Source organism: Capricornis sumatraensis, chromosome 20, assembly GCF_032405125.1.
Source record: "Capricornis sumatraensis isolate serow.1 chromosome 20, serow.2, whole genome shotgun sequence".
NCBI classification, from domain to species: Eukaryota; Metazoa; Chordata; class Mammalia; order Artiodactyla; family Bovidae; genus Capricornis; species Capricornis sumatraensis.
This window is the reverse complement of record NC_091088.1, coordinates 20,176,275-20,203,820: the sequence shown is the minus strand read 5'-3', so window position 1 is coordinate 20,203,820 and position 27,546 is coordinate 20,176,275. Positions and strand designations below refer to the sequence as shown.

The following is a 27,546-nucleotide window of genomic DNA, read 5'->3' as shown; positions in this document are numbered from 1 at the left end:
ATGCCCAAGGGTGGGTGTTCTAGAACCCCACAGCAGGAAGAGCGTTCCCTGAGCAGCGACATGGTGGAGAAGCAGCCCGGGAAAAAGGTGAGCTCCCACATCTGTGCGGGGTCAGACCTGGGTGTCGCCCGCCCGGGCTGCTCTGCTTGTCCCAGCGCAGGGCGCTGGCATTGGGCCCCCTCTGGGCCCAGCGTGGGAGGAGCTGCCGTGGTCTGGGTGGCTGTGGACGACGGCACCAGCTTCCTCTGGAGGATGTGTTTGTCGTTTGGCAGCAGAGTGCTTTCAGCACTAGGTCCATGGACAGAAGCTGGTACCTGTCTGAGAGACCCCAGGACCCCGGGTTCTGACCTCAGCCGTGGGCAGACCAAACGTGACAGGCCGTGTGAGTGGTCCTAACCGGGACGCTGCTGGGCAACTGGACTCGCGGTTTTGCTCGACCCAGTGTGAACAGGAAACGGAATGTCGGCCTGCACCCTTGTGTCCTGTTCACGTGCTGGTGCCCTGGGCTCGGGGGTGTGCCGTGTGCTGCACGCACTGTGACCCCAGTGTCCCCTCCAGGCTGGTCTGCAGAATCCCAGACTCACAGCCTTCCCGAGGGAGAGCCACCTGCGAAGGCGGTCTGTGGCCCGTACCCTGGCTCCTGTCCAGGAGGAGGGGCCGGTGCACAGATGACCTCATGTGGAAGCTGGGTGTGGCTTGATGCTGCTTCGTCACGTGGCTTTCAGGCAGGTCTTGGATGAGGCCTCAGACTCCCTGCTCCTCTGAATGCTGGGAAACTGTAGGTGCGCTGATTCTCAGGATCCACGTGCAGATGCTGAAGCCCAGGAAGGGCGGCAGGGGCAGGGGTCTGCCAGATCTTAGTTCCCCGTTCAGGGGTTGAGCCTGCGCCCCCTCCAGTGGAAGCGCAGAGTGTTCATTTAACCTCTGGACCACCAGGGAGGGCCCCAGACAGGCTTTCTGGTGGCAGCGAAGGGACAGGGTTTTGCCATCCTGGATGGACTCCTGTGGTCCCCATGACCTGTGAAGGCAGATGTTGCCTGGGGACCACTGCTTGTCTGTGAGGGCACAGAAGGAATGGAGAAAAAGCCTCAAGGAACAAACTGTGCCCAGTGTGAGCCCCTTCTGCTCCCAGTCCAGGCCGCACCCTGCCCTGCTCTGCAGGACCTGGGCTGTAGCTCCCTGTGCTCACCGGGCACAGCTGTGTGACAGCCACACGTGCCCACAGCAGACTCCATGAGGGAAGGGATGGGTCCCACCTTGAGAGCAGTGAGCACCCAGACTTGGGTTGGGGGGTGTCTGTGGAGGAGTGCCCAGGGGTGTGGCAGCGGGCATGAGGAGGCAAGCCCACAGCCCAAAGCAGTGTGCACGGTGTATTCTGCACGCTGTTAGCCAGCTGCTGGGGACTCAAGTTTGATTGAAGTAGAAATGCACCTTTCATTTCTAGAACCTGGGAGCATCATGATCGAGACCAGGTTTCACAGCACTGCCAGTGTCCTTGGGGGCCATCCCGCCCCCGTCAAGCCTCTGCGCTAACCATGCCTCCCCACCCACAGGGCATGTGGACCCGTGGCAGGAATTTCTGCTGCTTTCTCGTGGATAGGCTCTTGGTGTCAAGAAGGAGGTTTTCCCTCTGGGGCTGCGTGGTATCCGCTGTGTGGATGTTCAGCTCCACCTCCGTTGTGCGGATTCAGGTCTGGGATGTGAACACACGTACATTGAGGGGTTTTCTGCAGAGGTGACAGACAGGGTTTACTAGTTGGTCAAAATGACGGCTCCTCTGGTGGCTCAGATGGTAAAGCGTCTGCCTGCAATGTGGGCGACCCGGGTTCGATCCCTGGGTTGGGAAGATCCCCTGGAGAAGGAAATGGCACCCCACTCCAGTACTCTTGCCTGGAGAATCCCGTGGATGGAGGAGCCTGGTAGGCTACAGTCCATGGGGTCACAGAATTGGATATGACTGAGCAACTTCACTTTCACTTTTCAAAGTGACTGCAAAGTTCTGCTCCGCAGAACCTGGTCGAGGTGGACCCAATCCATGCTGACACTCAGTGATGTCTGTAGACAGACAGGGGTTTTCCTACTGTCTACAGGCTCTCCGTGATCCGTCTGGACTCAGTTTTGTTTTGAGCTGTGAAGGAGGGTCAGTGTTTATTTTCTTCCCATGAATGTCCACCTGGTCACTGTCATTGGAAGGCTGTCTGTTCCTCCTGGATTGTGGCGGTCAGGTGGGGCTCACTTGTGCTCTTTGCTCTGGACATTTGGCCTGTAGCTTAGGGCCACCTGTTGTGTGATCTTGGTGCCTGGTAATTTAACTTGTCCGCTTTCATTGTTCTCCAGCATTGTCCTTGTTAATTCTTGTACCTTTGGTTTCCATGTACATTTTGGAAAAGCTGGTTGATCTGCTGGGCTTTGACCGCTCTGAATGCAAAGATGCGTTTGGGAGATGTGCTGGGTTAACAGTGATGAACACAAGTGGCCTCCATTTTATCAGTCCTGTTTCTGTTCTCAGGGATATTTGTCATCTGCATAGAGGCCTTGAGCATCTTTTGTTAGGTTTATTCCTGTGTGTTTGATGTCTCTTGATATTAACACGGCCTGCTTCAGCGTGACTTCCTGGTTGTCTGTAGTGTGTCGGAACCGCCCACTTTCTGTCCAGCAGCCTCCCTCACCCGCTCACCAGTCTGAAGAGTTGGACTGTGTATTCCCATGATTCTTTCAGGTGTCCAATCCTGCTGTCCCTCAGGAAGATCAGGGTTTGGGGGGACTCTGCTCTGACTGGAGGAGCCACCTCCCAAGGCTGTTGTCCGGGTGGGCGCCCCCACCCACGGCTGTGCTGGAGTGGGGGCACTTTCTTAAGTGCATGCTCGTATTCTTTTGCTCATTAAAAAAGTGGTTTTGTTTTTCAGCAGTTGTGATTATAGGTATTCTCGCCTTGAACCCTGTCTTTTGTAGTGGAGCCTGTGTCGAGTGAGGACACCCTTCTCACAGTGACCTGGGCGGTGGTGTCAGGACGACTCAGGCCATTTCTGCAGTTGAGAAGGTCGTGATTTCTGTACTTTATTATCTTAATGTGAATTACATTCATTTTTCAAATGTTTTGCATTTCTGAAATATTTTGATTTGGATTATCTTTTTTCTGTCTAAAGATGAGAGTCATCGGCTGGGCCAGGAGTTTCTTGGTGGGAAGGTGCTGAGGCTTCTCGGGCTTAGCTGGTGGGTCTGCTCTCCGGTGGGGGTGGGGTGCAGGTGGGGACAGGCGAGCCTGTATTGGGCCTTGCTTGCTAGCCCCTCTGCACACTCCAGATGCCCTTGCAGCTTGTGGTGTGCTTTGGCGGGACCCCTGGTCACCGAGGGTGTCTTGTTACCTCCCGAGACCGGAGGGCTGTTGGGGCCCCAGGAGACGAGGCTGTGCAGCGTTCAGGCCTCGGTGTACCCTCCCAGGATCACCTGAGTGCCTCAGTGTTGCGAAGGTGGTGTGTGTGGGGAGGATTCCAGAAAGAAAGCTTGCCGCTGGGGAAGGGAGCTGCATGGCGGTAGCAGTGCTGTCTTCCATGTCAGTGCGAGCCCAACGGCCTGTGCGGCGCCCTGTGGGCCAGTGAGCCGGGCACTGCGTAGTCGGAGGTGCCACCGAGTGTGCCCCGTCCCACCCCACTTGCAGGGCTCTGTGTGCTGCTCTTTCTGGGTGGGGCCTTGTGGAGTCTGAGCCCTCCACCCCTCCCACGAGGCAGGCATCACCTCCGGTTCTGCAGATAGTGACACCAAGGCAGACGCGTGACTGGACTTCCCAGGACGGGGCTGGATTGTGGGCTTCTGGGCCTGTAACCTGCCGGGAGGCCAGCAGGGCTGGGAGTGATGGCCACACCCCACCACCGTCTAGGCCAGCTCCTGCGCTGGGGTGGGCTGCCTACCCTGGGGCCACCCGCAGGGTCACAGGCCTGTAGTGAGGCCAGAGATGACAGGGGGCTGCCCATGGACAGGAGGAGAGACCAGGCTTCACGCAAAGGGGAGCCCATTGTCTTGGGCAGACATGCTTCTGTCCAGTGGGAGGCTTTACAGCGCACAGTGGGCGCCATTAGTCAAGCCTCTCTGAAGGTATGCTTGCTCACCTCCGAGTCCGTCCCACGAGCAGTGCCATGGCTGGCGGGTAGAAGGCTCCATTGCCAAGTGTGAGGTGTGTTCTCCTGACACAGGAAGTGAAGTCCTTGTAGATGTGAGGACATTGAAGCTTTAATTTGGGGACGCTGTCTGAAGGTGTTACTTTCTTTTCCAGGACAAAGATAAAGTTTCTCTAACCAAGACCCCAAAGCTGGACCGCAGTGATGGTGGGAAGGAGGTGAGAGAGCGCGCACCCAAGAGGAAGCTGCCCTTCACCGTGGGGGCCAATGGAGAGCAGAAGGACTCGGACACAGGTACCACTCTCGCCCACCCTCGCAGCCTGGGTCTGCGCTGACTCCGGGGGCTCCTTCTTGAAGGCCTGGGAGGGGTGCTGGGCGAGACTCTTTACTGATGGCAGGGTGACTGGGAGCCGATAGGGAAGGTTTCCTGCAGAGAATCGCCCCGGCCCAGGGGCCTCCCGTGTTGTCCACCGTGTGTGTGTGACCACCAGCTCCTCTTCCTCTGAACTCCCAGGCATCTGCACTCTGTTCAGCCTCCGGAGAGCTTTACATGGGAGGATAAATGGGTTCCCCTCAGGGCTGCCGACGCACATAAATTAACCTAGTTGTTTGAAGTAAAAGCCAAAGGCTACTGTGAAACGGGCAGAAGCGAGTGCCGTCTTCCCTCACGTGCGGTGGAGCGCGTGCAGGAGGACCGGAGACCGCCGCGTGGTGCCCATGCTTCCAGGGCCGTTCCGTCTTGAGCTGCACTGGGACGAGCTGGGTCCAGGCAAGAACCTGGCCCCCCTGCTGGTCAGCTCACTCCCCTCCTCTTGGCCCTGGGGCTGGAGCCTTCCCAGCCTGCCGATCATCTGAGGGCAGGCCCCTGAGCCAGGGGCAAGCATGGGCGAATCCATGGTGCCGCGAGGGGGTCCTGCTTCCCCCAGGATGCAGCCATGGGGGAAGGAGCGGAGGATGAGGTGGGGCGCAGGCCCTGCTGTGTGAGAATTTGCGTCAGTTCACAGGACAAGTACAGGCACAGAAATGAGACAGATGGAAGAAAGTTGGGAGAAGTGGCAGAGGGAGAAGCCTGAAAGGAGTCTCTTTCCTCCTCAAGCTCCTGCACAGGCGCCGCCCCCCCACAGGCGGCGCCCCCCTCCCCCCCGCCAGCGTGTGACCCCTGGGCTCCCAGCCCTGAGTAAGCACATGGGCTCATGCGCTGCAAGCGGGTGGTGCAGGGTGGTGGAGTTGGTGGTGCCAGCTGGGGTACGACTGGGTTACTGGGAAGATGGTCCAGCCTCCATGAGGTCCTTCACAAGGAGAGTTGTCGGCATCCTCCTAGGAACCCTCTGGGTCAGGCCTGGTGCAGAGGACACAAGCTGGCCCAGACACGTGCTTAGGCTTGAGCGCCTTGGCCAGTTCTGGTCTGTGCAGGGCGCAGTGTTGCTGTTTAGTTTCAGTCATCTTGGATGCTGGGCAGCTGCAGTTCAGTGTTCTCCTGCAAGGCCTTCCTGTCACTCACAGGAAGACTGCTGCCCCAGGAGGGGGCGGCCGGGGGCTGGGAGCACCTCAGCATGAGGCCTGTGGGGTGACTGCAGAGGCCCAGCACAGAGCACTCACCCTCCTGGTCATCATCGCCCATTTGGGGACGGGTCCTACTGGACCAGTGACCCTTCAACAGCAGGGTATGAGCTGCCTGTGACCCCTAGGGGCCCACCGCGCAGCTCTGTTACCTGTTTGGTTTGTTCATGGGGCAAACCAGACTCCAGCAACAGGGAGTGTCATGTCCTTCGAGTCAGTACTGAGCACATCACCTGCAGCCCTGGTCACTGACCCCTGTCTGCCTTTCCTGGTGAGCAGCCATCTGGGCAGGATTATGTCCTTCCCAAGAGGCCAGGGGCTGCAGTCATCCCCATCCCTGCCCGCTGCAGCCGGGGCTCCCTCTTGCGTGCCTGCGTCCCTCTAGCGCCCTCTGCTGGGAGATGCAGCCTGGTTCCAAGCTACCAGTGGCATCTCCTCAGCTGTGCCCCAGACCCCCGCCCCCCGCCCCCTGCCCCGGGGGCTGGCCTGCTGAGAACATGCACCCAGGACAGTGTGGAAGGGGCATCCTCCTGCCCGCTGCCGTTGCCCAGTGCCAGTTTTGGTGGGACTGGGACCTACTTCAGATTATTCTGTTTTTTTTTTTTCTCCAGAGCTTAACTCTACACACACCTACCTGACCACCACACAGCAGCCTTCCTGCTTAGTCTCACGACGGTCTCACTCCCTCCACCTGGGGACATAGGTGGCTGCACGTGGCTTCCCTGAGGGGCAGGGCCTGCTCTGGGGGGATGTGCTGGGCTCTGAAATTTTGAGAACATGCCCTGCTGAGTGCTGGAGGCCACTTGTGTGACCACACAGGCGCTCGGCCACCTGCTGGGCATGGACCAAACCAGAGTAACGCTCTGAGAGCCACCCATGCCATGACCCTGGAGTCCTCAGGACCCCAGTGAGAGCAGGACTGGTGTGGGGTACTGGCCAGCTCCATCTCAGGCTGAGTCTGGAGGGTGTGGCTGGGCCCACTTGGTCTGGGTCAGGTGGCTGCTCTGCCTACTGGTCGCCAGGGTTTGGGGATGGGGGCCCGAGGGGTGCTTGGAGGCCTCCAGATGGGCTGGACCAGCAGAGTGGGTGGCCCGTCCATGTGTTGCTGGAGTCCTGGTTCAGTTTGCAGGTGTTGCTGGAGTGAAAGCTGGGGTCGGTGGTTGGGAAGCCCTGCTGTTGGTCCATTCATGCTGGCCTTACCTCACAGACCCTGGCCTCCTGATCACGCTCTGTCGCCCTTGCCAGGCGCTGAAGAAGCCTTAGTCAGGAATAGGGAGGAGAAAGACTGCCCCCCACGCGCCCCCTCAGGTCAAGGACGTACTGAAGGCCACACAGGTCTCCTTTTCGCTGGTCAGTGATGGTGATTTGCTTTAAACAAAAGGAGACACCAGGAAACCGGAAGGAAGCAGGTCCTCACTGCAGCCTGAATGACAGGCCTGTGGTGGCCCAGGGCACCAGAGGGCTGGAGCGTAACAGGGGGACCCCGTCACGTGTGGACGGTGCCCAGGCTGGCTGCTTGGTCAGGAGCCTGTCTGTGACTCTGTCCTGCATGGTGGACCGTGTGCTTCTGAGACCAAGAGATAGGACACTCTCTTGGATGGCAGGTTCTGGCACTGACCCCACCTCCTGCCTGCTCCGACTGAGCCCTGTGACTTCGTGGGGACTGTGGATGCCCACCCACCCTTCAGGGGAGAGTGTAGGTGGTGGTGACATCTGAGAGGGTCATCAATTCCCCACTGTTGTGCCAAACCAGTCTCCAGAGAGGCTCCTCTGCTGGGAAGCCTAGGACTGTGTGATGATGGGGACTCACCCTGTGCCCCAGACACAGGCTTCTGGTGGCAGTGACAGGCCGAGGACAGCCTGTCTGCTGTATGATACCTTGGGCCGGAGGACGCCGTCCTTCGCTCAGGGTCCGTGTGATCTCCCAGGCTCGTGCCATCCTGCCCCTGCGGGATGGCCTCTGCTGGAAACAGCTGTCGTCCACTCTGTCTGGAGAGGTGGAAGTGAGGACAGACCCCCAGGTGGCAGCAGCGGGAGGGGCTGCACGGGGAAGCCGGCTTGAGATCAGATGGCGTCCCGGAGAGGACGGGGCTCCCGCACTGGGAAGCCACACAGGCAGCAGGGGGTGAGCCCTCCCGGTGCTGGCACCCTCGCTGAGGCGCAGCAGGGAGCTGGGGCATCCAGCCTGGCTCTGGAAGAGCACACGGTCGCCCGGTGGCTGTGCAGGTGTGAGAACGGCCCACTCAGAGTGTCAGGTAGAATCGGGGGATGTGGAGGCGGAGGCATCTGCAAGCTTGCCCGAAAGCCAGAGGTGGCCCTGGTTTCACAAGGTCTTCTCGAATCTCTGAGTCCTTGCTGTCAGTTCTGCTGGGGTCAGGGAGCACAACTCTGCATGCCAAGTTATGAAACAGAGGTGCTAAGGGCTGCTCTCTCCACAGCCCCAGCTGGGCAGTTGTGGGGGGAACAGAGCCATCTTCCAGAGGCCTCTTGGGACACCAGCGAAGGCCTGAGGGCTGCTGGAATCCTTGCAGCTGCGGCTGGGTGACCACGTCCCAGGAAGAGATGATAAATCTGCACCGACATCACAGAGGACCAGCAAGATGACCAAGCTTGAGACTCAGGGTGCCAGGTCACATAGTTGCGCTTTCCTAGTGGTGAGGGGACATTCAGCTCATGAGACCACCCCCTCATCAGCCTGGGAAGAGGCATGTCTCCATAGAAGCAGGGCACGGTGCCTCCAGCCCCCACACATCACCCCCTGGCCTGCCCTTGCTGCTCACACGCACCTGTCAGTATCCATGTCTCTTAACTTGGCACCTGCCGTCTGGGCTTCTGTAGGTTCTGTTTTGCTTCTGGGTGGATGTAAGAAACAAAACCGTAGCAGAACACCCAGGGGAGTGGCCACTGCCTGGGACACTTCCTCTGCCGTGTCCTTGTGGTCGTTGCACAGGGCAGGAAGGAGGCTTTGCAGGTCTTTCTGGGGTGGGCGTGTGCTGACAGGACACGGCGGTCAGGCAGGCGGGCCCTCCTATGGCGCCAGCACCCCAGCCTCCACTCCTCTGTGGCCAAGCTTCCAGAGGTGCCCACTCCATCCGGGACTCGCAGCCCAGCCAGACGTGGGCTCCTCTAGATACTGGCACCCGCTGCGCCTGTAGAAAAAAACTGCACTTTAGTGTGGAGAAGCCAGCATCTCAGGAGATGGGATTACATTTAGGGGTTCCTTTGTGTTAAGCCTTGGGAAACCTCCACCTGTGGGGTGAGAGCTCCTCACACCCGGCACCTGAGGACTCCTGCTAGGGTGCCTCAGCCCTCCAGCTCTCCCATCCCCTAGGGTGGGGTCCTGCCTGCCATGTGCTTGGTCTACCTGTGGGTGGCCTTTGTTCTTCCTGAGACTGCAGGCCTGGGTCCCCAGGGCCCTGCCCTGCAACTGGGGTCAGTGTCTGGGCAGCAGGTGCTTCTCAGCTGCCACTAACAGCTGTGCAGGTGGAGCCCTCGAGGCGCACCCCTGGCCCTGGGTGTCACTGCCTGCACAGCCACTTGAAGACAGAGTCAGCTGTGGCCCTTCTGCCAGGTTCCTCTGGTGTCTTACAGTCATGGGCACGGCCTCTGTCCCAAAGACTTCTGTGCAGCAGCAGAGGAGTGGTGCTGGTCTGTGTGCTTCCAGGGTGACCTCGCGGACTTGGCAGGGCAGCCTGGTGGGAGGCTGTGCGTCTGTTCTTGTCTCTGGGGAATTCGCGTCTGTATTGTCCCTCGGCAGCAGCTCTTGGGAGGCCACACACCTCGATTGTCTGAGGCCCTTCGGGGCTCGGGTTCTGACACCCAGGGCTGCCTTTCCACATTGTGAGGCTGTGCCCAGACAGATGCGTGTGACTGCTCAGTTGTGGCGTAGCTTCTGGGCCGGGCCCTGCGGCTTGACTGTCGTCCACCATGGCTTCATTTCTCAGGACTCCTTGGAGCCACCAGGTCCCTACTCTGCCAGCTCTGCCCGGTGCAAGGCTGGGTCCCCTGCGCCGCCCCCTCCTTGCTTCCTTCACAGCTTGTGGGGAAGCAGGGCTCTTGGTCAACGATAAGGAGCATCTTTTCTGAATTTCCTTTCTTGGGCCTCTGCCTTGTGGGTTAGTTAAAAATCAGTAGTTGGTGGGGTAGCCTGGGGAGTGATCATGTAAGACACAGATGAGTACTGTCAGCAAGTCACAGCTGTAGTTTTTATAAACAAGCAGTTTAAGGAAGTAGCAGTGAAAACTCTTAAGAACATGGAAAGTGATATACTTGCAGGGCCTGAGGTGGTGAGCGGTAAAGGTATGTGGTTTTGGGAGTGGCGATGTTGCCTCTCTCTGGGGTCTGACCCAGCCCAGGGGTGCAGGGAGAACCTCTCAAGCATGGCCCCCAGTGGCGACCCGGTGGTCTGCACCCCATGACCTAGGACACACCACACAGGGGCTCCCTCGGAACACACAGGGACGCAGGGGAGGGATCTGAGACTTGGTGGATCCCCGGTTCCCATGAGCTTTTTTTTGGACTCCTGATCCCAGGAGTCGGAGTGCTTTTCTCTCCATCGCCCCTGCCCCGTGAAAGACACGGGCACTGTGGCTGTCTGCGGCCACCAGGGTGTGTGTGAGGGGCCCGAGGAGCGCAGTGCTTGTCGTGAGGAGGCTGAGGGGTGCCGGGCTGGCCCCGTATCTTGTTAGTGCTCTGTGTTGATGCCTTTAGATGCCTCCAGCTCAGTCCACGCCGTGGTACTGCAAGGCTGGTTCGCTCCTCGAAGCGCCATGGCATGAGATGGAGGCTCCTAGAAGCAAGAAGAAAGGTACAGTACCGCCCAGTCAGCCTTGACCTCTCCATGGGTCTCTAAACTGTGTTTGCATTTTACATCTGAACTGTTTTGGAGGCGGGTGGGGCGGAGGCCGTGGACCACAGGCGCGAGCAGTTGCTAGACCGAGGCCCGTCCTGTGTGAGCGGGGACTCGGGTCGGCCGTCCCGCCGCCTGGCGTGCAGGGAACGGTCTGGGGAGGCACCTGGAGCAGTGGATGGTCGGTGGGGGCCAGGCTTGGCTTCAGTGGCTGGTGACGAGGTGTTGGAATCGTGTTCCCAGCACGGTTACTGCCGGAAGAGGTGATGCCGGGCGGCCTGTGTGCCGCCAGCTGCCCCTTCCCTTCCCGCGCGGCCAGGTGAGGCTCCGGGGTTGAGGGCCCCGTGGCATGAAGTGTCCCCTCTCTCCCCCACGCCTCACAGAGAAGCAGGGTCCTGAGCGGAAGCGGATCAGAAAGGAGCCCGTCACCCGCAAGGCCGGGCTGCTCTTCGGCATGGGGCTGTCTGGGATCCGCGCCGGCTACCCTCTCTCTGAGCGCCAGCAGGTGGCTCTGCTCATGCAGATGACGGCCGAGGAATCCGCCAACAGCCCAGGTGAGCCCAGGAGGTCCAGGGCTGGGGGCGGCCCTCCCTTGGACGGTGGCAGATTCCGCCTGCTAACCTCTGCCATCCTCTCCTTGGCCTGCAGTGGACATGACACCAAAGCACCCCTCTCAGTCAACAGTGTGTCAGAAGGGGACGCCCAACTCTGCCTCAAAAACCAAAGATAAAGTGAACAAGAGGAACGAGCGTGGGGAGACCCGCCTGCACCGGGCGGCCATCCGGGGGGACGCCCGGCGCATCAAGGAGCTTATCAGCGAGGGGGCAGACGTCAACGTCAAGGACTTTGCGGGTGAGCGCTCGGAGGGTGGGACCAGGGCAGACTCTGACACAGCACCCTCTTCCTTCTCCTGTGTGCCCAGAGCTACCTCCTCAGGAGGCCTGGGACGCCGGAACACCTGCTGAGCATGATCCCCACATGTCTGACCCAAACCTGATTTAGGAATACTGATATTTTAAGAGGTGCTACCTTGAATTTTTCCAAAACCCTGGGACCAGTCCCTGGGGTGGCTTGCTGCACAGAGGCCTGTCCAAACCCACGGCCTGCTCTGTTTTCCTGTGTGATGATACTGCTCACCTGTCTGGACCCTTCACAGCTTCCTAGTCTATAGGGTTAACCACTAGCGGTCATGGGCAACCCAGAGGTGCCCCAGGAAAGAACACCCAGGCTGGGCACCCGTCCTTAAGAGTTTCTGGTGCCACCCGAGGTTGAAGTGGCCTTGAGGGTTAAGTCACATACGTGCTGAGTGTCTGTTTCCAGGCTGGACGGCACTGCATGAGGCCTGTAACCGGGGCTACTATGATGTCGCGAAGCAGCTGCTGGCTGCGGGCGCGGAGGTGAACACCAAGGGCCTGGATGATGACACACCCTTGCACGATGCTGCCAACAACGGGCACTACAAGGTGGGTGCCTCCCCGCAGACCCCCGGGTGGGCCTGCTGCAACTTCCTGGTCTCTCTCCTTCCTGGTGGCAGGGTGACCAGGAAGTGAGTCTTTAACCACCCCCGACCCCAGCTCGGCCCAGCTTTCTGCACACCTGCCATGGCTTGTGTGTCAGGGTCCTGCTCTGGCCACACAGGTATGGTTGGATATTAGAAGGTTGAGTGGCCAGCCCCAGAACGGGAGCTCTGTCCTCAACACTGTGCTGTCAGACCAGGCACCTTGGACGGGTGCAGCCACACGGGGTGACCCGTGAGCTATGAGCCCCTGGGGTGCCGGCCCAGCACTGGAGACACATGTGTAGGTGAGGGTCTGGCCACTTCCACACCACGATGTCTTGAAAAGGTCCCTGTCTATAGAGACGGCAGGCAAGCGTGATGGCATGTGACATCTGGTCTTTGGTGGTGGCCCTGCTGGTCACTGCTGGCAGGTGCCAGGGAACCAGCAGCTTGGCCAGGGGGATGGGCACACCGGGACAATGACACATGGGTGCCGGGAGAGGTTGGGAAGGGCTCTGGGCTCGAGATGCCAAAGCTTCTGTGGACACCTGAGTGCTGACGTCAGAAATTAGGTAACATTTTAGGGAAGATGAGAGGGCTTTTGTTTTTCTTTCTTAAGAGCCCTTTTAGAGAAATAGGCTGAAAAATTCATGAAATATCTAGGATTTGCTAAAAATATCCCCGGGGCAGTGGGCAGGTATACATGAAATGAGGCCTGCATTTGTAAGCTCATCTTTAAACTTGTTGTTAGAGAGTGGTCAGAGGCCTGTGGACATGGGGCCTCAGGACGGGGGGCCTCTGCAGAGGGGAGCTGGAAGACCAGGAGATGGGAAATGACCCTGGACTGTACAGGTGGACAAGGGTGTGGACAGCAGAGACCCTTTCTCCATGTGAAGGGGACTGGCCTGCATCGCTAGTCCTAGAGGGAGGGCCCATAGCGCTGGGAGCATGGTGGCCTTCAGCGGCTGGGGTGGCTGGCCCCCAGCTGACAGACAGCAAGGGCACGGCCTTGGAGCCCAGCCTCTGGCCCCAGGGTTGTGCACGGTGGTTGTCCCCAGGGCAGGGGAGCTTCCGCAGTGGAGATGCCGTTACTGCTCTCCCCTGTCCAGTCTGCCAGCCATCGAAGGGAGGCCACCGGAGTGGAGTGAGGATTGCAATGGAGCAGTGGTTTCCTGATGCACCTGAACACTGTCTGCTCGCTGTTGGGCGTGCAGTAGTAGTGTCTCTGAGCAACCTGCACTTGTTGGTCAAGACAGACACATCAACTAGGGGACTTGCTTGTGGTCAGGACTTTGCTTTTCAATGCAGGGGACGCCACATCAGTCCCTGGTCAGGGAATGAAGATTCCACATGCCTCACAGCCTAGAAAAACAGAAACAGAAGCAAATCTTAACAAATTCAATAAAGACTTTAAAAATGGACCACATGAAAAGAGAGTGTAAAACATTAACTACACCCCACTTAAAAAATATGTTATTCCAAGACTTGCCTGGGGGTCAAGTGCTTAGGACTCCATGCCTCCTTGGCAGGAGGCATGAGTTCCACCTGTAGTCAGGGAACGAAGATCCCAAATGAGGCGTGGCAGGGCCTGAAAGAAAGGAGAAAAATACATTATTACTAAAACTGTAACTGTCACCTGCATCTCCAGCTAGTCATGATCTTTTTGCTGGTTCAATTCAGTTCAGTCGCTCAGTCGTGTCCGACTCTTTGCGACCCCATGAATCGCAGCATGCCAGGCCTCCCTGTCCATCACCAACTCCCGGAGTTCACTCAGACTCACGTCCATGACGGTTTGAAATATCGTGACAATCACCAAAACGTAACACAGAGACACCAAGGAAGCAAATGGCCTCAGGGAAATGGTGCCAATAAGACTTGCTGGGTGCATCACAGGCCTTCATCTCTACACAGTATGACAAATCAAGGTCTGCCTGCCCTTGGGTTCAGCGGTCCTGGGCACAGACTAGAACAGGCAGTCTGACTTTTAAAATAAAAAACATGAACTACACCTGCTTGTGGAAGCTTGGTCTTTGTTTTCCCTACTCTAACAGGCCCCCCCACCCCACCCTTACCCAATACAAAACTTTGAACCAAATACTAGGAACCTGTGTGATGGGTCTGTGGTGAGGAGAGGCCCAGTGGGCAGCATGCACAGCCTGTAGCCCTCAGCCTGGTCGCGCTCAGACCCTGTGAGCAGGCGCTGGTGTGGCTGCTCCACGGTCCTCACGTCCCTGACGTGCCTCTTGCTGCTACATAGGTGGTGAAGCTGCTGCTCCGGTATGGAGGGAACCCTCAGCAGAGCAACAGGAAGGGCGAGACACCGCTGAAGGTGGCCAGCTCCCCGACCATGGTGAACCTGCTTCTGGGCAAGGGTACCTACACGTCTAGCGAGGAGAGCTCAGCTGGTCAGTGCTGGGGGCGGGGAGCGGGGAAGGCCGGGGCGAGGGGCTGGCTGAGGGGCAGGACAGGTGGTTTCACTTCAGGCAGCCTGCTTGGATGCCCAGCGCTGATGGGAGCTTCCGGACTGAGAGCACCCGACCCTGGATGGGGGCTCTGGTGCAAGGCCTCCAGCCCCTTGTCTGTGGAGACCCCTATCTGGCCACTCGGCCCAGGGTCAGCCTCAGTCAAGTTATTCAAGTTCTGGGCTTGTCTGCCACTGCCCCTGCCTGAACAGCTCCTGACTCCTTTCTCCCTGTTCCTGCAGAGAGCTCCGAGGAGGAGGAGGAAGATGCCCCGTCCTTCGCACCTTCCAGCTCGGTCGATGGCAATAACACAGACTCAGAGTTTGAGAAGGGCCTAAAGCACAAGGCCAAGAATCCAGAGCCGCAGAAAACCGTGACCCCAGTCAAGGACGAGTATGAGTTTGACGAGGATGACGAGCAGGACAGAACCCCCCCAGTGGACGACAAACACTTACTGAAAAAGGACTACAGAAGAGAAGCCAAGTCAAATAGTTTTATTTCTATACCCAAAATGGAAGTAAAAAGCTACACTAAAAACAGCACGATTGCACCAAAGAAGGCGTCTCATCGCATCCTGTCGGACACGTCTGATGAAGAGGACGTCGGCGTCGCCGTGGGGGCGGGGGAGAAGCTGAGACTCTCAGCCCACACCATGCTGCCCGGCAACAAGACCCGGGAGCCTTCGAACTGCAAGCAGCAGAAGGAAAGAAATAAAGTGAAAAAGAAGCGAAAGAAAGAAATAAAGGGCAAAGAAGTGCGGTTTGGGAAGAGGGGTGACACATTCTGCTCGTCCGAGTCTGAGAGTGAGTCCTCGGAAAGTGGTGAGGATGGCGGGGACTCGGTGGGCAGCCCGGGCTGCCTCAAGGAGTCCCCACTGGTGCTGAAGGACCCCGCCCTGTTCAGCTCCCTGTCCGCCTCCTCCACCTCATCCCACGGCAGCTCCACCGCCCAGAAGCATAATACCGGCCATGCAGACCCACACGCCAAGCACTGGCGGACAGACAATTGGAAAACCATTTCCTCTCCTGCCTGGTCCGAGGTCAGCTCCTTATCAGACTCCACCAGGACAAGACTGAGCAGTGAGTCTGATGGCTCCTCTGAAGGCTCCAGCGTGGAGTCACTGAAGCCAGTCAGGAAGAGACAGGAGCACAAAAAGAGGGCTGGCCTGCAGGGCACGCTACCCGACAGGAAGAACTCCTTCCACCCGAGCGGGGATGGTGCCATCCCCAAGCTGGACAAGGAAGGCAAAGTCATCAAGAAACACAAGACTAAACATAAACACAAAAGCAAGGAGAAGGGGTTGTGCTCTGTCAGCCAGGAACTGAAGCTGAAGAGCTTTACCTACGAGTACGAGGACTTGAAGCAGAGGGCGGACAAGGCCATCCTCCTGGACGACGTGCCTGCTGAGAACAAGCTGAAGGGCCTGAAGCATGAGAGAGACCACTGCAAGAAAGAGGAGAAGCTCAGCAAGATGAAGTCAGAAGAAAAAGACTGGCTGTTTAAGGACGAGATGATCAAGGTCTCCAGAGAGGAGAAGTCGCTGAAGAGAATCAGGGACCTGAACAAGGACGGGGGCAGGGCCTTCCGGGAGGAGAAGGACCGTTCAAACAAGGCCGAGAAGGAGAGGCTGCTGAAGGAAAAGTCTCCTAAAGAGGAGAAGCTGCGGCTCTACAAAGAGGAAAGAAAGAAGAAGTCCAAAGACAGGCCCTCAAAGTTAGAGAAAAAGAATGACTTTAAGGATGAAAAACTTCCCAAAGAGAAGGAGAAGATCTTCAAGGAGGATAAAGAAAAACTCAGAAAAGAAAAAGGGTATCGGGAGGACTCTGCTTTTGACGAGTACTGTAACAAAAGTCAGTTTCTGGAAAACGAAGACACCAAGTTCAGTCTCTCTGACGACCAGCAGGATCGCTGGTTCTCAGACCTGTCAGATTCCTCCTTCGATTTCAAAGGGGAAGACAGCTGGGACTCCCCAGTGACAGACTACAGGGACATGAAAAGCGACTCTGTGGCCAGGCTGATCCTGGAGACGGTGAAGGAGGACAGCAAGGAGAAGAGGCGGGAGAGCAAGGCCCGGGAGAAGCGCGGTGACAGGGACATTTTCTCTCGGAAAAAGGACAGGGATGGCCTGGAGCGGCGGCGAGAGCACATGGCCGACAGGCACAGGGCCGTCCCCAGCTTTCTCTGCGAGAAGGACAAACGGCGGCGCGAGTCCACAGAGGGCAGCCGGGACCGGAAGGAGCCCCCTGAGGCTGCTAAGGAGCGGAGAGACGGGCGCGTGAAGCCCGAGGAGGTGCACAGGGAGGACCTGAAGGAGTATGGCTGTGACTTTGGGAAGAGCCTGGAGCCCTGGGAGAGGCACCACCCGGGGAGAGAGAAGGAGAAGAAGGAGAAGCTGAAGCTGGAGAAGCACAAGGAGAAGTCCAGCGACAAGGACAAAAGTGAAAAACTCATCCTTGAGAAATGTCAGAGGGACAGAGAGTTTGATAAGTGTTTTAAAGAGAAAAAGGATGCCAAGGAAAAGCATAAAGACGTGCACAGCAAAGACAAGGAGAGGAAGGCGTCCCTTGACCAAGGCAGAGACAAACGGGAGAAGGCCTTCCCTGGAATCCTCTCTGAGGACTTCTCCGAAAAAAAAGATGAGAAAAAGGGCAAAGAGAAAAGCTGGTATATTGCAGATATCTTCACAGATGAAAGTGAAGATGAAAAAGACGACTACACAGCGAGCGGATTCAAAGTCGGGGAGGCGAGTGAGGGGCGGGGGGATGGCCCCCCCGAGAGAGAGGACGGGCGGGAGGTGCACCCCCCTGACCGGCACCGGAAGCACTCAGCCGACAGGCAAGCCCACGCTGAGAAGCAGAAGGACAAAGAGATGAGGGAGAAGAAGAAGGAGAAGGGGGCCGCGGACGGGGGGAAGGACAGGAGGGAGAAGACCTTTGAGAAGCACAAAGAGAAGAAGGACAGGAAGGACCGCACGTCTGTGGACGCTGTGCAGGACAAGAGGAGCAAGCAGAAGCTACCCGAGAAGGGGGAGAAGAGGCCCCCTGCGGAGGATAAGGCCAAGGCCAGGCACCGGGAGAGGCCGGACCGTGAGCAGGGCCGCGAGAGGAGGGCCAGCAAGGGCGCTGAGGCGGAGAAGAGCCTGCTGGAGCGGCTGGAGGAGGCGGCCCTGCAGGACTTCCGTGAGGACTCCCACGACAAGGCCAGCGAGGCGTCCTCCGACGGCTTCCCCGACCGCGGCCAGGACCCCAGCCTCAGCGCCCTCCTGGACGTGTCCTTCCCGGAGCCCCCAGAGGAGCGGGTGCGGGAGAGGGAGCGGCACCGGCACGCCTCGTCCTCCTCCAAGAAGAGCCACGATCGAGAGCGGGGCAGGAAGGACAAGCTCGAGAAGAAGGACAAGAGCGACGACTACAAGGACGCAGGCGGCCGGAAGGACGCCGGCCAGTACGAGAAGGAGCTCTTGGACAGCGACGCTTACGGTGCCTCCTACGGCTCCAAGGCTGACGCAGAGGATGAGCTGGACAAAGCCCTCGAGTTGTTTTCTACTGAAAAGAAGGAGAAAAATGATCCTGAACGAGAGCCCCCCAAGAAGGTGGAGAAGGAGCTGCGGCCTTTCGGCTCCAGCGCCCTCAACCTCCTGAAGGAGAAGCGGCGGCGGGAGAAGCACCGCGAGCGGTGGCGAGAGGACAAGGAGCGGCACCGGCACCACCGTGAGGAGCCCAAGCCCCCGGCCAGGGACACCGCCCCCAGCGCCTTCCGAGACAAGGCCAAGGACGAGGGGGGGAAGCTCGGCGAGGCCAGGTTGAAGGAGAAGACCAAGGAGAATCCCGAGAAGGAGAAGGGAGACCCTGCGAAGCTCAGCAATGGAAATGACAAGCTGCTCCCGGCCAGAGACCCGGGCAAGAAAGATGTGCGGCCCCGGGAGAAGCTTCTGGGCGACGGGGACCTGATGATGACCAGCTTCGAGCGGATGCTGTCCCAGAAGGACCTGGAGATTGAGGAGCGGCACAAGCGGCACAAGGAGAGGATGAGGCAGATGGAGAAGCTGCGGCACCGCTCCGGGGACCCCAAGCTCAAGGAGAAGGCACGGCCCGCAGAGGACACACGCAAGAAGAGTCTGGATGGCCCGCCCAAGAAGCCACCTGGGCCCGACCTCACCCCAAAGGACAGAAAACCAAAGGAGTCCGTTCCTCCTGCCCCCGCCACTGAGAACAAGCCACACCCGGGACTAGGAGTGGACCCCCGGGACTGGCTGGCAGGACCCCACATGAAAGAGGTCTTGCCTGCGTCCCCCAGGCCTGACCATGGCCGGCCCACTGGGGTCCCCACCCCCGCCTCGGTGGTGTCCTGCCCCAGCTACGAGGAGGCCATGCACACGCCCCGGACCCCGTCCTGCAGCGCTGATGACTACCCCGACCTCATGTTCGACTGCACGGACCCCCAGCCGATGTCCAGCACCTCTGCCAGCGCCTGCTCACCCTCTTTCTTTGACAGGTTCTCTGTGGCCACAAGTGGGATTTCAGAGACCCCAGGCCAGACACCAACGAGGCCACTGTGCACGAACCTTTACCGCTCGGTCTCCGTGGACGTCAGGAGGACCCCCGAGGAGGAGTTTGGCCTCGGGGACAAGCTGTTCAGACAGCAGAGTGTCCCCGCTGCTCCCAGCTACGGTTCACCAGGACAGCACCCCGAGGACAAGGCCCCTGGCCCTCCAGCACCCGCGGAGAAGTTCGCCTGCCTGTCTCCAGGGTATTACTCCCCGGACTATGGCATGCCCTCCCCCAAAGTCGACGCCTTGCACTGCCCGCCTGTGGCCACAGTCAACCTCACCCCCTCCCCAGAGGGTGCCTTTGCTGGTTTACAAGCCAAGTCCCCCCCTTCACACAGAGATGAGCTTTTGGCCCCGTCCATGGAGGGGGCCCTACCCCCTGACCTTGGCATCCCCCTGGATGCCACAGAGGACCAGCAGGCCACTGCAGCCATCATCCCCCCGGAGCCCAGCTTCCTGGAGCCCCTGGACGAGGGCCCCTTCAGCACAGTCATCACGGAGGAACCGGTCGAATGGGCGCACCCTGCTGCTGCAGAGCAGGGCCTGCCCCCCGCCCTTATTGGGGGCACTCCTGGTGACACGGCCAGCTGGCCTGTGGGGTCGGACCTCCTCCTGAAGTCCCCACAGAGGTTCCCAGAGTCCCCGAAACAGTTCTGCCCTGCCGAGTCACTCCATCCCGAGCCCCCTTACCCGGCATCCCCCGTCTCATACCCTCTGCCAGTCCCCGAGCCGGGACTGGAAGCTAAGGACAAGGCCGAGGGAACAGTCCCAGCCACCGTCTCTGCTTCTGAGGAGTCGGCCCCGTTCGCCCCTCCCTCCCGGCTGGAGTCCTTCTTCAGTAACTGCAAGTCCCTTCCTGACGCACCCCCTGATGCGCCCCCAGAGCCTGCGTGTGTGACAGCCGTGGCTCAGGTGGAGGCACTGGGGCCCCTGGAGAATAATTTCCTGGAAGGTGGTCACAACCTGTCGGCACTCGGCCCGGTGGAGCCGGTGCCCTGGCCCGGTGCCTTCCCCGCTGCCGAGGACGACCTCGACCTGGGGCCTTTCTCACTGCCAGAGCTCCCTCTTCAGACCAAGGATGTTCCCGACGTGGAAGCAGAGCCTGTGGAAGAGAGTCCTCTCGTTCCTCCAGAGAACACCCCCTTGGGGGCCCCTGTGCTCCCAGGCAGTGGGGAGGCTGCTGGGGCAGCTGCTGACCAACAGCTGGTGTCGCCTCCTGACCAGGCGGCCACCCGGCTCCCCACCGAAGCCGCGTCAGAGCCCCCAGAGGAGCCAAAGCCAGCAGCGCTGCCTGAGGCCACGGCAGAGGGAGGGTCCGGGCCAGAGGGGAGAGCCCCTGAGGACTCCCACCCTGGCTCAGGGCTCACACCAGCCCTCTCAGAGCAGCGTCCACCAGGGAGTGGAGATGAGGAGCCCGAGGGCCAAGATCCCTCGGCCTCGCCCCACAGCACCCTTGATGCCCCTGTGGATGGCTCGGCTCAGGCCCACGTGGCAGATGGGGCTGGCCCTCAGGACAGTGCCGGGCCCGAGGGGACCCCGGACAGCGTCCAGCCTGAATCCACCGAACCAGAACCTAAACCAATGGCTGAGGCCCCGAAGGCACCCAAAGTAGAGGAGATCCCTCAGCGCATGACCAGGACCCGTGCCCAGATGCTGGCTAACCAGCACAAGCAGAGCTCACCACCCACTGAAAAGGAGCCCACACCCACGCCCACGCCCACGCCCACCCCCAGGGCCAAGGGTCGCGGCTCTGAGGACGACGATCCCCAGGCCCAGCACCCACGCAAACGCCGCTTCCAGCGCTCCAGCCAGCAGCTGGCCCAGCAGATGCACACATCCACGCGGCAAACACGCGAGGTGATCCAGCAGACGCTGGCCGCCATCGTGGACGCCATCAAGCTGGACGCCATTGAGCCTTACCACAGCGACAGGTCCAACCCATACTTCGAGTATCTGCAGATCCGGAAGAAGATTGAGGAGAAGCGCAAAATCCTGTGCTACATCAGCCCACAGGCGCCGCAGTGCTACGCCGAGTACGTCACCTACACCGGCTCCTACCTCCTGGATGGCAAGCCACTCAGCAAGCTGCACATCCCCGTGGTGAGTGCCCGCCCCGGAGGTGGGGAGCAGCCCCCTCCGCACTGGCCTCTGCCACTCGCCATCTGCCCATGACACTGCCCAGTGTCACCTCCCTCCCCGCAGCCGCCCGGTCACCTTGCGCTTGGACCCCGGCCCACCCGCCTCAGGCACACCCAGCCCCCTCTGCACCCCTTCCCACAGCATGAGGCTTTACAGAACCCGGCCCTAGACCCCTCTTCCCCAGGGGCCAGAGGGCGCTGCTCATGCCTCCTTGAAGCAGGCCCCCATCCAGCAGGCCTACCAGACACAGGCCCCACCCTGCCTGTCAGCCGTCTGCTCCCCACATTCGTGCAGCTGTGACCATCCAGGCCCCGCTGCGCATACCCCTGGTCCCATCCTCATACTTGCATCTGGGCCATGGGCAGGTCCTGCCACATGGACCTCTGGGGAAGCATGTCCTCCATGTTTGGCTGCCCCCCACCCCCCACCTGGGAACAGGCACGGGGTTCATGGCCGTGAGAGCCCACCTGGGCCACTTCTCTCCATCCGCAGCCAGAACTTGGCCACTTGAGCTTTGTGATGCTCCCCAAGCGCCACCTGTTCACACATGAGCATTACCTCGCCTCGCTTTTTGACACCATCCCCTTCTCTGCAGAAAACCCAGCTTTCCTCTTGTTCTGTCCATCAGGCTCAGGGCGGGCTGTGTCCCATGTGTGTGGCCTGTCCCCAGACAGTCGGGGCCTGAGGCACTAGGTTCAGGAACCTGTCCTGGGATCTCTGTTCAGGGAGAGGGATTTTCTGCCAATTGTCTGTAGAACACTTGGAACTAGAAAACAGGCAGCAGCTGAGGATGCTGTGGCCCTGCCACCCGAGTTCACCGACAGCAGCCTGCGCCTGTGCCAGGCTCAACCCTATCTGGGGTGCAGGGCTTGGGGTCACGGCAGGCTGCCCCGCAGGTGGGCCTGGGCTTCCGCCCTCAGGAGCAGGAGGAGGGGTTCTCAGGGCCGGGACCCTGACGGGGACATCTGCCAGGTGCCCTGGGCCCTGAGGGGGCAGGCAGGCAGCTGAAGAGACCCAGCTGGGGTTTCCCTTTTCAAGTTTTGAGCTAATTTTAAACCAAAAGATTGGAAGATAGCACATACCTCAAGTGCGGGCCTCAAGTGCAGCCCTTCAGATGGTCTGTGGCTGGGAGCTCTTCCTCCCTCCTGCCCCCTCCAGCCCAGGGTCAAGGCCACACGTTTCCTGTGTGACTCAGAAGCACTGGCTCTTCCCTGTGGAGTGGCTGCCGGCATCCATGGGCTTCTCTGGCCTGGCGGTGTCTCTTCAAAAGTTGCCAAAGCGGCCGGGCAAGTCCTCCACCCTGGGGAGACGGGCAGGCCCACTGTCCTGTTTGTGTCGCTTCTCGGCAGCTGCGTCCCAGTGCGCCTCACGTTGCTCGGAGCGCGTGAAGCCTGTGGTAAACGGGACCCTGCCAGTCCCCTGCTCCTGACCGCACCAGGGCAGCGCTGCAGACACCCAGTTCTTGGCTTCCCCTGCCGCCTCCCCCCGCCCTCTTCACAGGTGCCTGCAGCTCTCTCGGGGCAGGGGGGCTCACTCACCTGCTCCCGGGGATGCGTCCAGCTGCCGCGGGCTCCTGCTTGGCATCATGCGACCGTGGCGCGTGGGCTGGGGCAGCACTCAGCCCCCAGTGAGCCCTTCTCTTCTGTGGCCACAGATCGCGCCCCCACCCTCGCTGGCGGAGCCCCTGAAGGAGCTGTTCAAGCAGCAGGAGGCCGTGCGGGGGAAGCTCCGCCTGCAGCACAGCATCGAGCGGGTGAGTGCGTGCGCCCTGCCCCGCCCCGTCCCGCCCCGCCCCGTCTGCGCAGCTCACCCGACCCCTCTCCCGCAGGAGAAGCTGATCGTCTCTTGCGAGCAGGAGATACTGCGGGTCCACTGCCGGGCAGCGAGGACCATCGCGAACCAGGCGGTGCCGTTCAGTGCCTGCACCATGCTGCTGGACTCAGAGGTGTACAACATGCCGCTGGAGAGCCAGGTGGGGCGTGGGCTGGGCGTGTGCTGACCATTTCCTCTGAAGCTCACATGAATTTCGGACACGAGCAGCCAGAGCTGCTGCTCTGGGGCTTCCTGAGCAGAGGACCCTGAGAAACTGTCGCCCTGGGGACGCGGTGCTGCCACTGACGGCAGGCGGGCCCAGGGGCCCGTTACCAGTGACTTGCCAGTCTGGGGCAGGGCCCAGGGCACCACCTGTCAGAACACACAGTCTGCCTCGTCGGTCCTCTAGAGTGGCCCTGCATGTCCACTCCAAGGGTCCAGCCTGCCTCTGTCCCAGTAGGTGGAGCCTGTGCCCCTCAGGGCCCCTACCCCATGCATGGACATGTCAGAGATCTCACGTGCAAAAAGCAAGCTGACTTGTGTGCACCCTGACCTACTCTCATCAGCCGCTACAACTCTGAAAACAGCCCAGAGTGTGTCCTTCCGGGCCTGCCTTCTGCCTCTGTCCCTGTTCAGGCCTCGGCACCAAGTTCCCCAACAGGCTTCCATCCCCTACCCACTGGGCAGATCATGTGGAGACTGGCCACATGTGATGCAACAGTGGTTAAAGATTTTCCATTCACTTACCTATAATCTTTAAGGATACAAAAGCTTTAAAACTTTCTTCAGGTGATGTGCTAGCCGTGACATATTTTTCACAAAACAAAAAGCATTTATCGATAGAAGTTTTGCTTTTTGCATCTAAAAGAAAACAGGATCTGCTGACCTTGAAAGGGCGTTGTTGGGCTTCCTCTTGAAGGTCTAGAGACGGAGGTCTTGGGCCAGGGCTCCTCAGGCAGGTGGCTGCCTGCGGCTCTGGGGAGAGGCCCTGCCAGCTAACCAGCAGGAGCCGGTGGGGAACCTGGTCCACTCCTAAACCACTGTCCACCGCAGGGGCCCTCAGCCACCTCAGGCCTCCCAGATGTCCTTTTTAAAGAAAAAAACCACTTGCAGTTTTCACAAAGAAGAAACTGGACAGATGCCATCGTGGGCTCACCCTGAGGGGGTGTCCAGAGTCACCCGCAGGGTGGCTCCACTCTGGACAGTGTTGGGGGGCAGCTGCCTGGGCCCATAAGGAGGGTGGGGGTGTGTGTCCTGCTAGTTGGTCCTTGATGTGGGGACACGGGGTGGGGTTCCAGAAGCTGCACCCCAAGTGAGGGGGGCGGTCTTGACTGCCAGGAAGCTGCCCCTCCCTGATGCTCCCATGCACTTGGCTCTCCCTGCAGGGTGATGAGAACAAGTCAGTGCGGGACAGGTTCAACGCCCGCCAGTTTATATCCTGGCTGCAGGATGTGGACGACAAGTACGACCGCATGAAGGTGAGCCTCCCTCCCTAAGCGGCAGCGGCGGGCTGGGCTCTCCGGGTGGGGGCGGCTGCTGTGGGGCTGCGTGTGGAGGAGGCAGCTTCACACTGGCTCTGAGCCCAGCTGGCAGCAAGCGAGCGAGGCCTCCCCGCCCCCATGTTGCCTCTTAGAGTGTCTTCCCTCCTGTCCAGGTGTGCGGGGAGCAGCTCCTGTCACCAGCTGGCGGTCAGACCTCTGTGGGACCCCACCTTGACCCTCCTCAAAGGTCACAGCATCCACCAGCAGCCCTGCCCTGGATGTGCTGACCAGTGCAGCAGGCAGAGGACAGGGGGGAGATAGAGAGCTTAGCAAGTAAGAAGCACATCCTCCTCTGTAGGCGCGTGAACACACACCGGCAGTGACGCGCCTGCTACAGAGTAGGGCCCATGAGGCAGGGCCTGCTGAGTGTGGAGTTGATGGAGGCGAGACCCAGGTTCCACGCTGGGCTGCCAGCCTCACCCCCACCTTACCTCGGTGACCGCCCCTAGCACCATACCCAAGGGGGTGGCCAGGGGTCCAGAGGAGAGAGGCAACAGCTTACAGGGCCTTCAGGCTTGGCTGAGGCCACGTTTCTGACAAGCTCCAAGGTATGGAGGTCCCATGGTCAGTCCTCCCACCACCAGCCTGCCTGAAGGGAGCTGCCTGGAAAACTTTCCCATAGGGAGATACTTTTTGACCAAAGTAAAATGAGACTTGGTACATTAAAAAGACCACGTTGAGTCTAAATTTCCTTAATGTGCCAAGAACTTAAAAAGTAATAGAAAAAGAAACTGGTGAGGTATAGAGAGCAGGGGCAAGGGATGGCCACACCCCCGTGGAACAGGCTCCTTGCGCATGGCTGCTCGCTTGGGACCACAGGATGGATGAGGTCCCGCACCTTCAGGGCAGTTTTCTGGGTAAACAGGCATGCCTGTTGGGTGTCACGGGGTTTCAGCCTAACAGTTTCATTTCAGTCACTGAAAACTCGGACTGTACAGCAGTTCAGAAGCCCAGGAGTAGCTCAGGCTCGGGAGCACCCAGAGATGGAGACCCTACGTAGTACCTTAAATTAAGTAAGAGCAGCGGGACTCTGAGGGTCTTGAGTGACTGTGTGTGCTGAGGACGCCTGGCCTGCTGGTGCACACAGGGCTTATTTCTGAAATAGGTTTTTAAACTGAATTATTTTAAAGCACTTTAGAGATTGTGATACCCTGCCCTGAACGCTTGTGTGCTCATCTAAGAAAATAAGATGAGCTTCCTGCGCAATCACTGTCACATCGTTAAGTCTGTTAACCCGAGTTTGTGCTCCCACCCGCCATGCTGCTATCTCCCATGTGTTCCCAAAACGTGCCCCGCACCCCCACTCCCTCACACCTCCCCCACCCCGCAAGCCCACACTGCTGCCTCGGGTTATGACCCGTCTGGGTAACCCAGGTACTGTCCTCATTCCAACATTCTGCATTCTTAACATGAAACACACAGCACAGACTCCAGTCTGTTTGCCTTGGTACCTATTTCTAATGCTGAGAATGCGAATGAAGCCAATCTCACCAGCCATAAATAAAGTAATTGTAAAGTGAAAACAGAAAAGCAAAACTGTTACAAGTTCTGACTAGAGGCGAAACCCCCAGGCGTAGGGGCATAAAGCAGGAATGGACAGACGCCTGTGTGCTCAGCAAGGCCACTCACTGGGCAGAATGAGACCCAGATGCGAGAGGCCGTCCCAAGGCCAGAGCTTAAAAGAGTCCCCTGCCCCGACCTCGCAGAAGTGCCGCGGCAGGGGGAGTGGGCGGCAGGGTCTCTCCTCCCTCCTTACCTGCCACATTTCCCGTGCAGACGTGTCTCCTGATGCGGCAGCAGCACGAGGCGGCGGCTCTCAACGCCGTGCAGAGGATGGAGTGGCAGCTGAAAGTCCAGGAGCTGGACCCCGCCGGGCACAAGTCCCTGTGCGTGAACGAGGTGCCGTCCTTCTACGTGCCCATGGTCGACGTCAACGACGACTTTGTGCTCCTGCCGGCCTGATGCACAGGGACAGCTGCACAGGACACAGGCGAGCCCCCCTGACGTCTGCTGCCGAGTCCAGGCGGCGGGAGGAGACCATGTCCCCAGTGGGGACGCCTAGGGAGAAACCGCACTGGGTCCCTGGTGCGCCTCCTTCCCACCAGCCCCCGCGGGAGGACGCAGAGCCGGGGGCACAGGCACAGGCGCGGTGGCCTCGGGCTCTTCTCTGGCGGCTACGCAGGCATCTCAGGAGCTGCAGGATGGAGAGCAGTCTTTAAATTCCTGGTTCCATTTTTGATCAACTCAAGAGAACAAAACTAAGGCGTCTACCCCTCAGCAACAGCGGTCTCTGGTCAGAGGGCGGGGAGAGCACCGGGCCGGCTGCCATCCTGTCACCACGAAGCTGCCGATGGCTCGGGCCTCAGACTGGGGCCAGGACGCTGGGCCGGGCGAGGGCCTGGCTGCGCCGCCCGCCGGCCCGCCTCACAGGGATACGGAGGCAGGACACTCAGTTGTGTTTTTAATGGAGTCAAATCCACGTGGTTTGTATATTTTTTCCTTTAATCTTGGGCATTTTGTTTCTCTTTCTGAGAACATAACTTGAAACACTACAGAGCCAATAATCATATAAAAAGTGTACCCGTAAACGCTGTACAGTTTTATACACGTTCACAATGTACTTTTGCTGCCTTCTAGATAATTTATTTTGCAACACATTACTGCACAGTTGTAAATAACTTATGTACTGTAACATCACTTCAGTTATGTGTAAAGAAATAAATAAATTAATTACATGCTCTTTGTACACAACCCCTCTCAGGAGGGCAGATGTGGCTGTGAGGGGAGGGGTCCCTCCCTGGAAACCCCAATGCCTTCAACCTTTTTCCTTTTGAAACAAATTATACTTGCACCTCCTTTCCTGCCCTTACTGGGACCTGAGTGGCTGTCCTCTGCTCACAACTAGATGGCTGTGAGAGTAGGGGTCACCCAGCTGCTGTGTCCCCAGGGCCCATCAGAGCGGGAGGAGACAGGCGAGGCGTGAGCCATGGGACGGCTGGTGGCCTGGGCGGTGCAAACATGGAT

The 27,546-nt window shown here is 59.3% G+C and overlaps 1 protein-coding gene across 2 annotated transcripts; it reads left to right on the top strand.

Moving 5' to 3' along the window:
• Window positions 1–27,227, top strand: ANKRD11 (ankyrin repeat domain containing 11). Of its 2 annotated transcripts, XM_068991813.1 has the most exons (12): window positions 8–87; window positions 4,271–4,409; window positions 10,908–11,078; window positions 11,173–11,376; window positions 11,845–11,987; window positions 14,280–14,427; window positions 14,727–21,130; window positions 22,824–22,922; window positions 22,998–23,141; window positions 24,367–24,459; window positions 24,636–24,795; window positions 26,299–26,415. In XM_068991813.1, the coding sequence occupies exons 1-11, from the start codon at window positions 61–63 to the stop codon at window positions 24,747–24,749; spliced, it is 7,686 nt and encodes a 2,561-aa protein (XP_068847914.1). In that variant the 5' UTR covers window positions 8–60; the 3' UTR covers window positions 24,750–24,795; window positions 26,299–26,415. The 2 variants fall into 2 exon arrangements, with proteins under 2 accessions (XP_068847913.1, XP_068847914.1); XM_068991812.1 differs by lacking the exon at window positions 24,636–24,795 and having other exon boundaries at window positions 1–87; window positions 26,299–27,227.
• The last annotated feature ends 319 nt before the right edge of the window (window positions 27,228–27,546 follow it).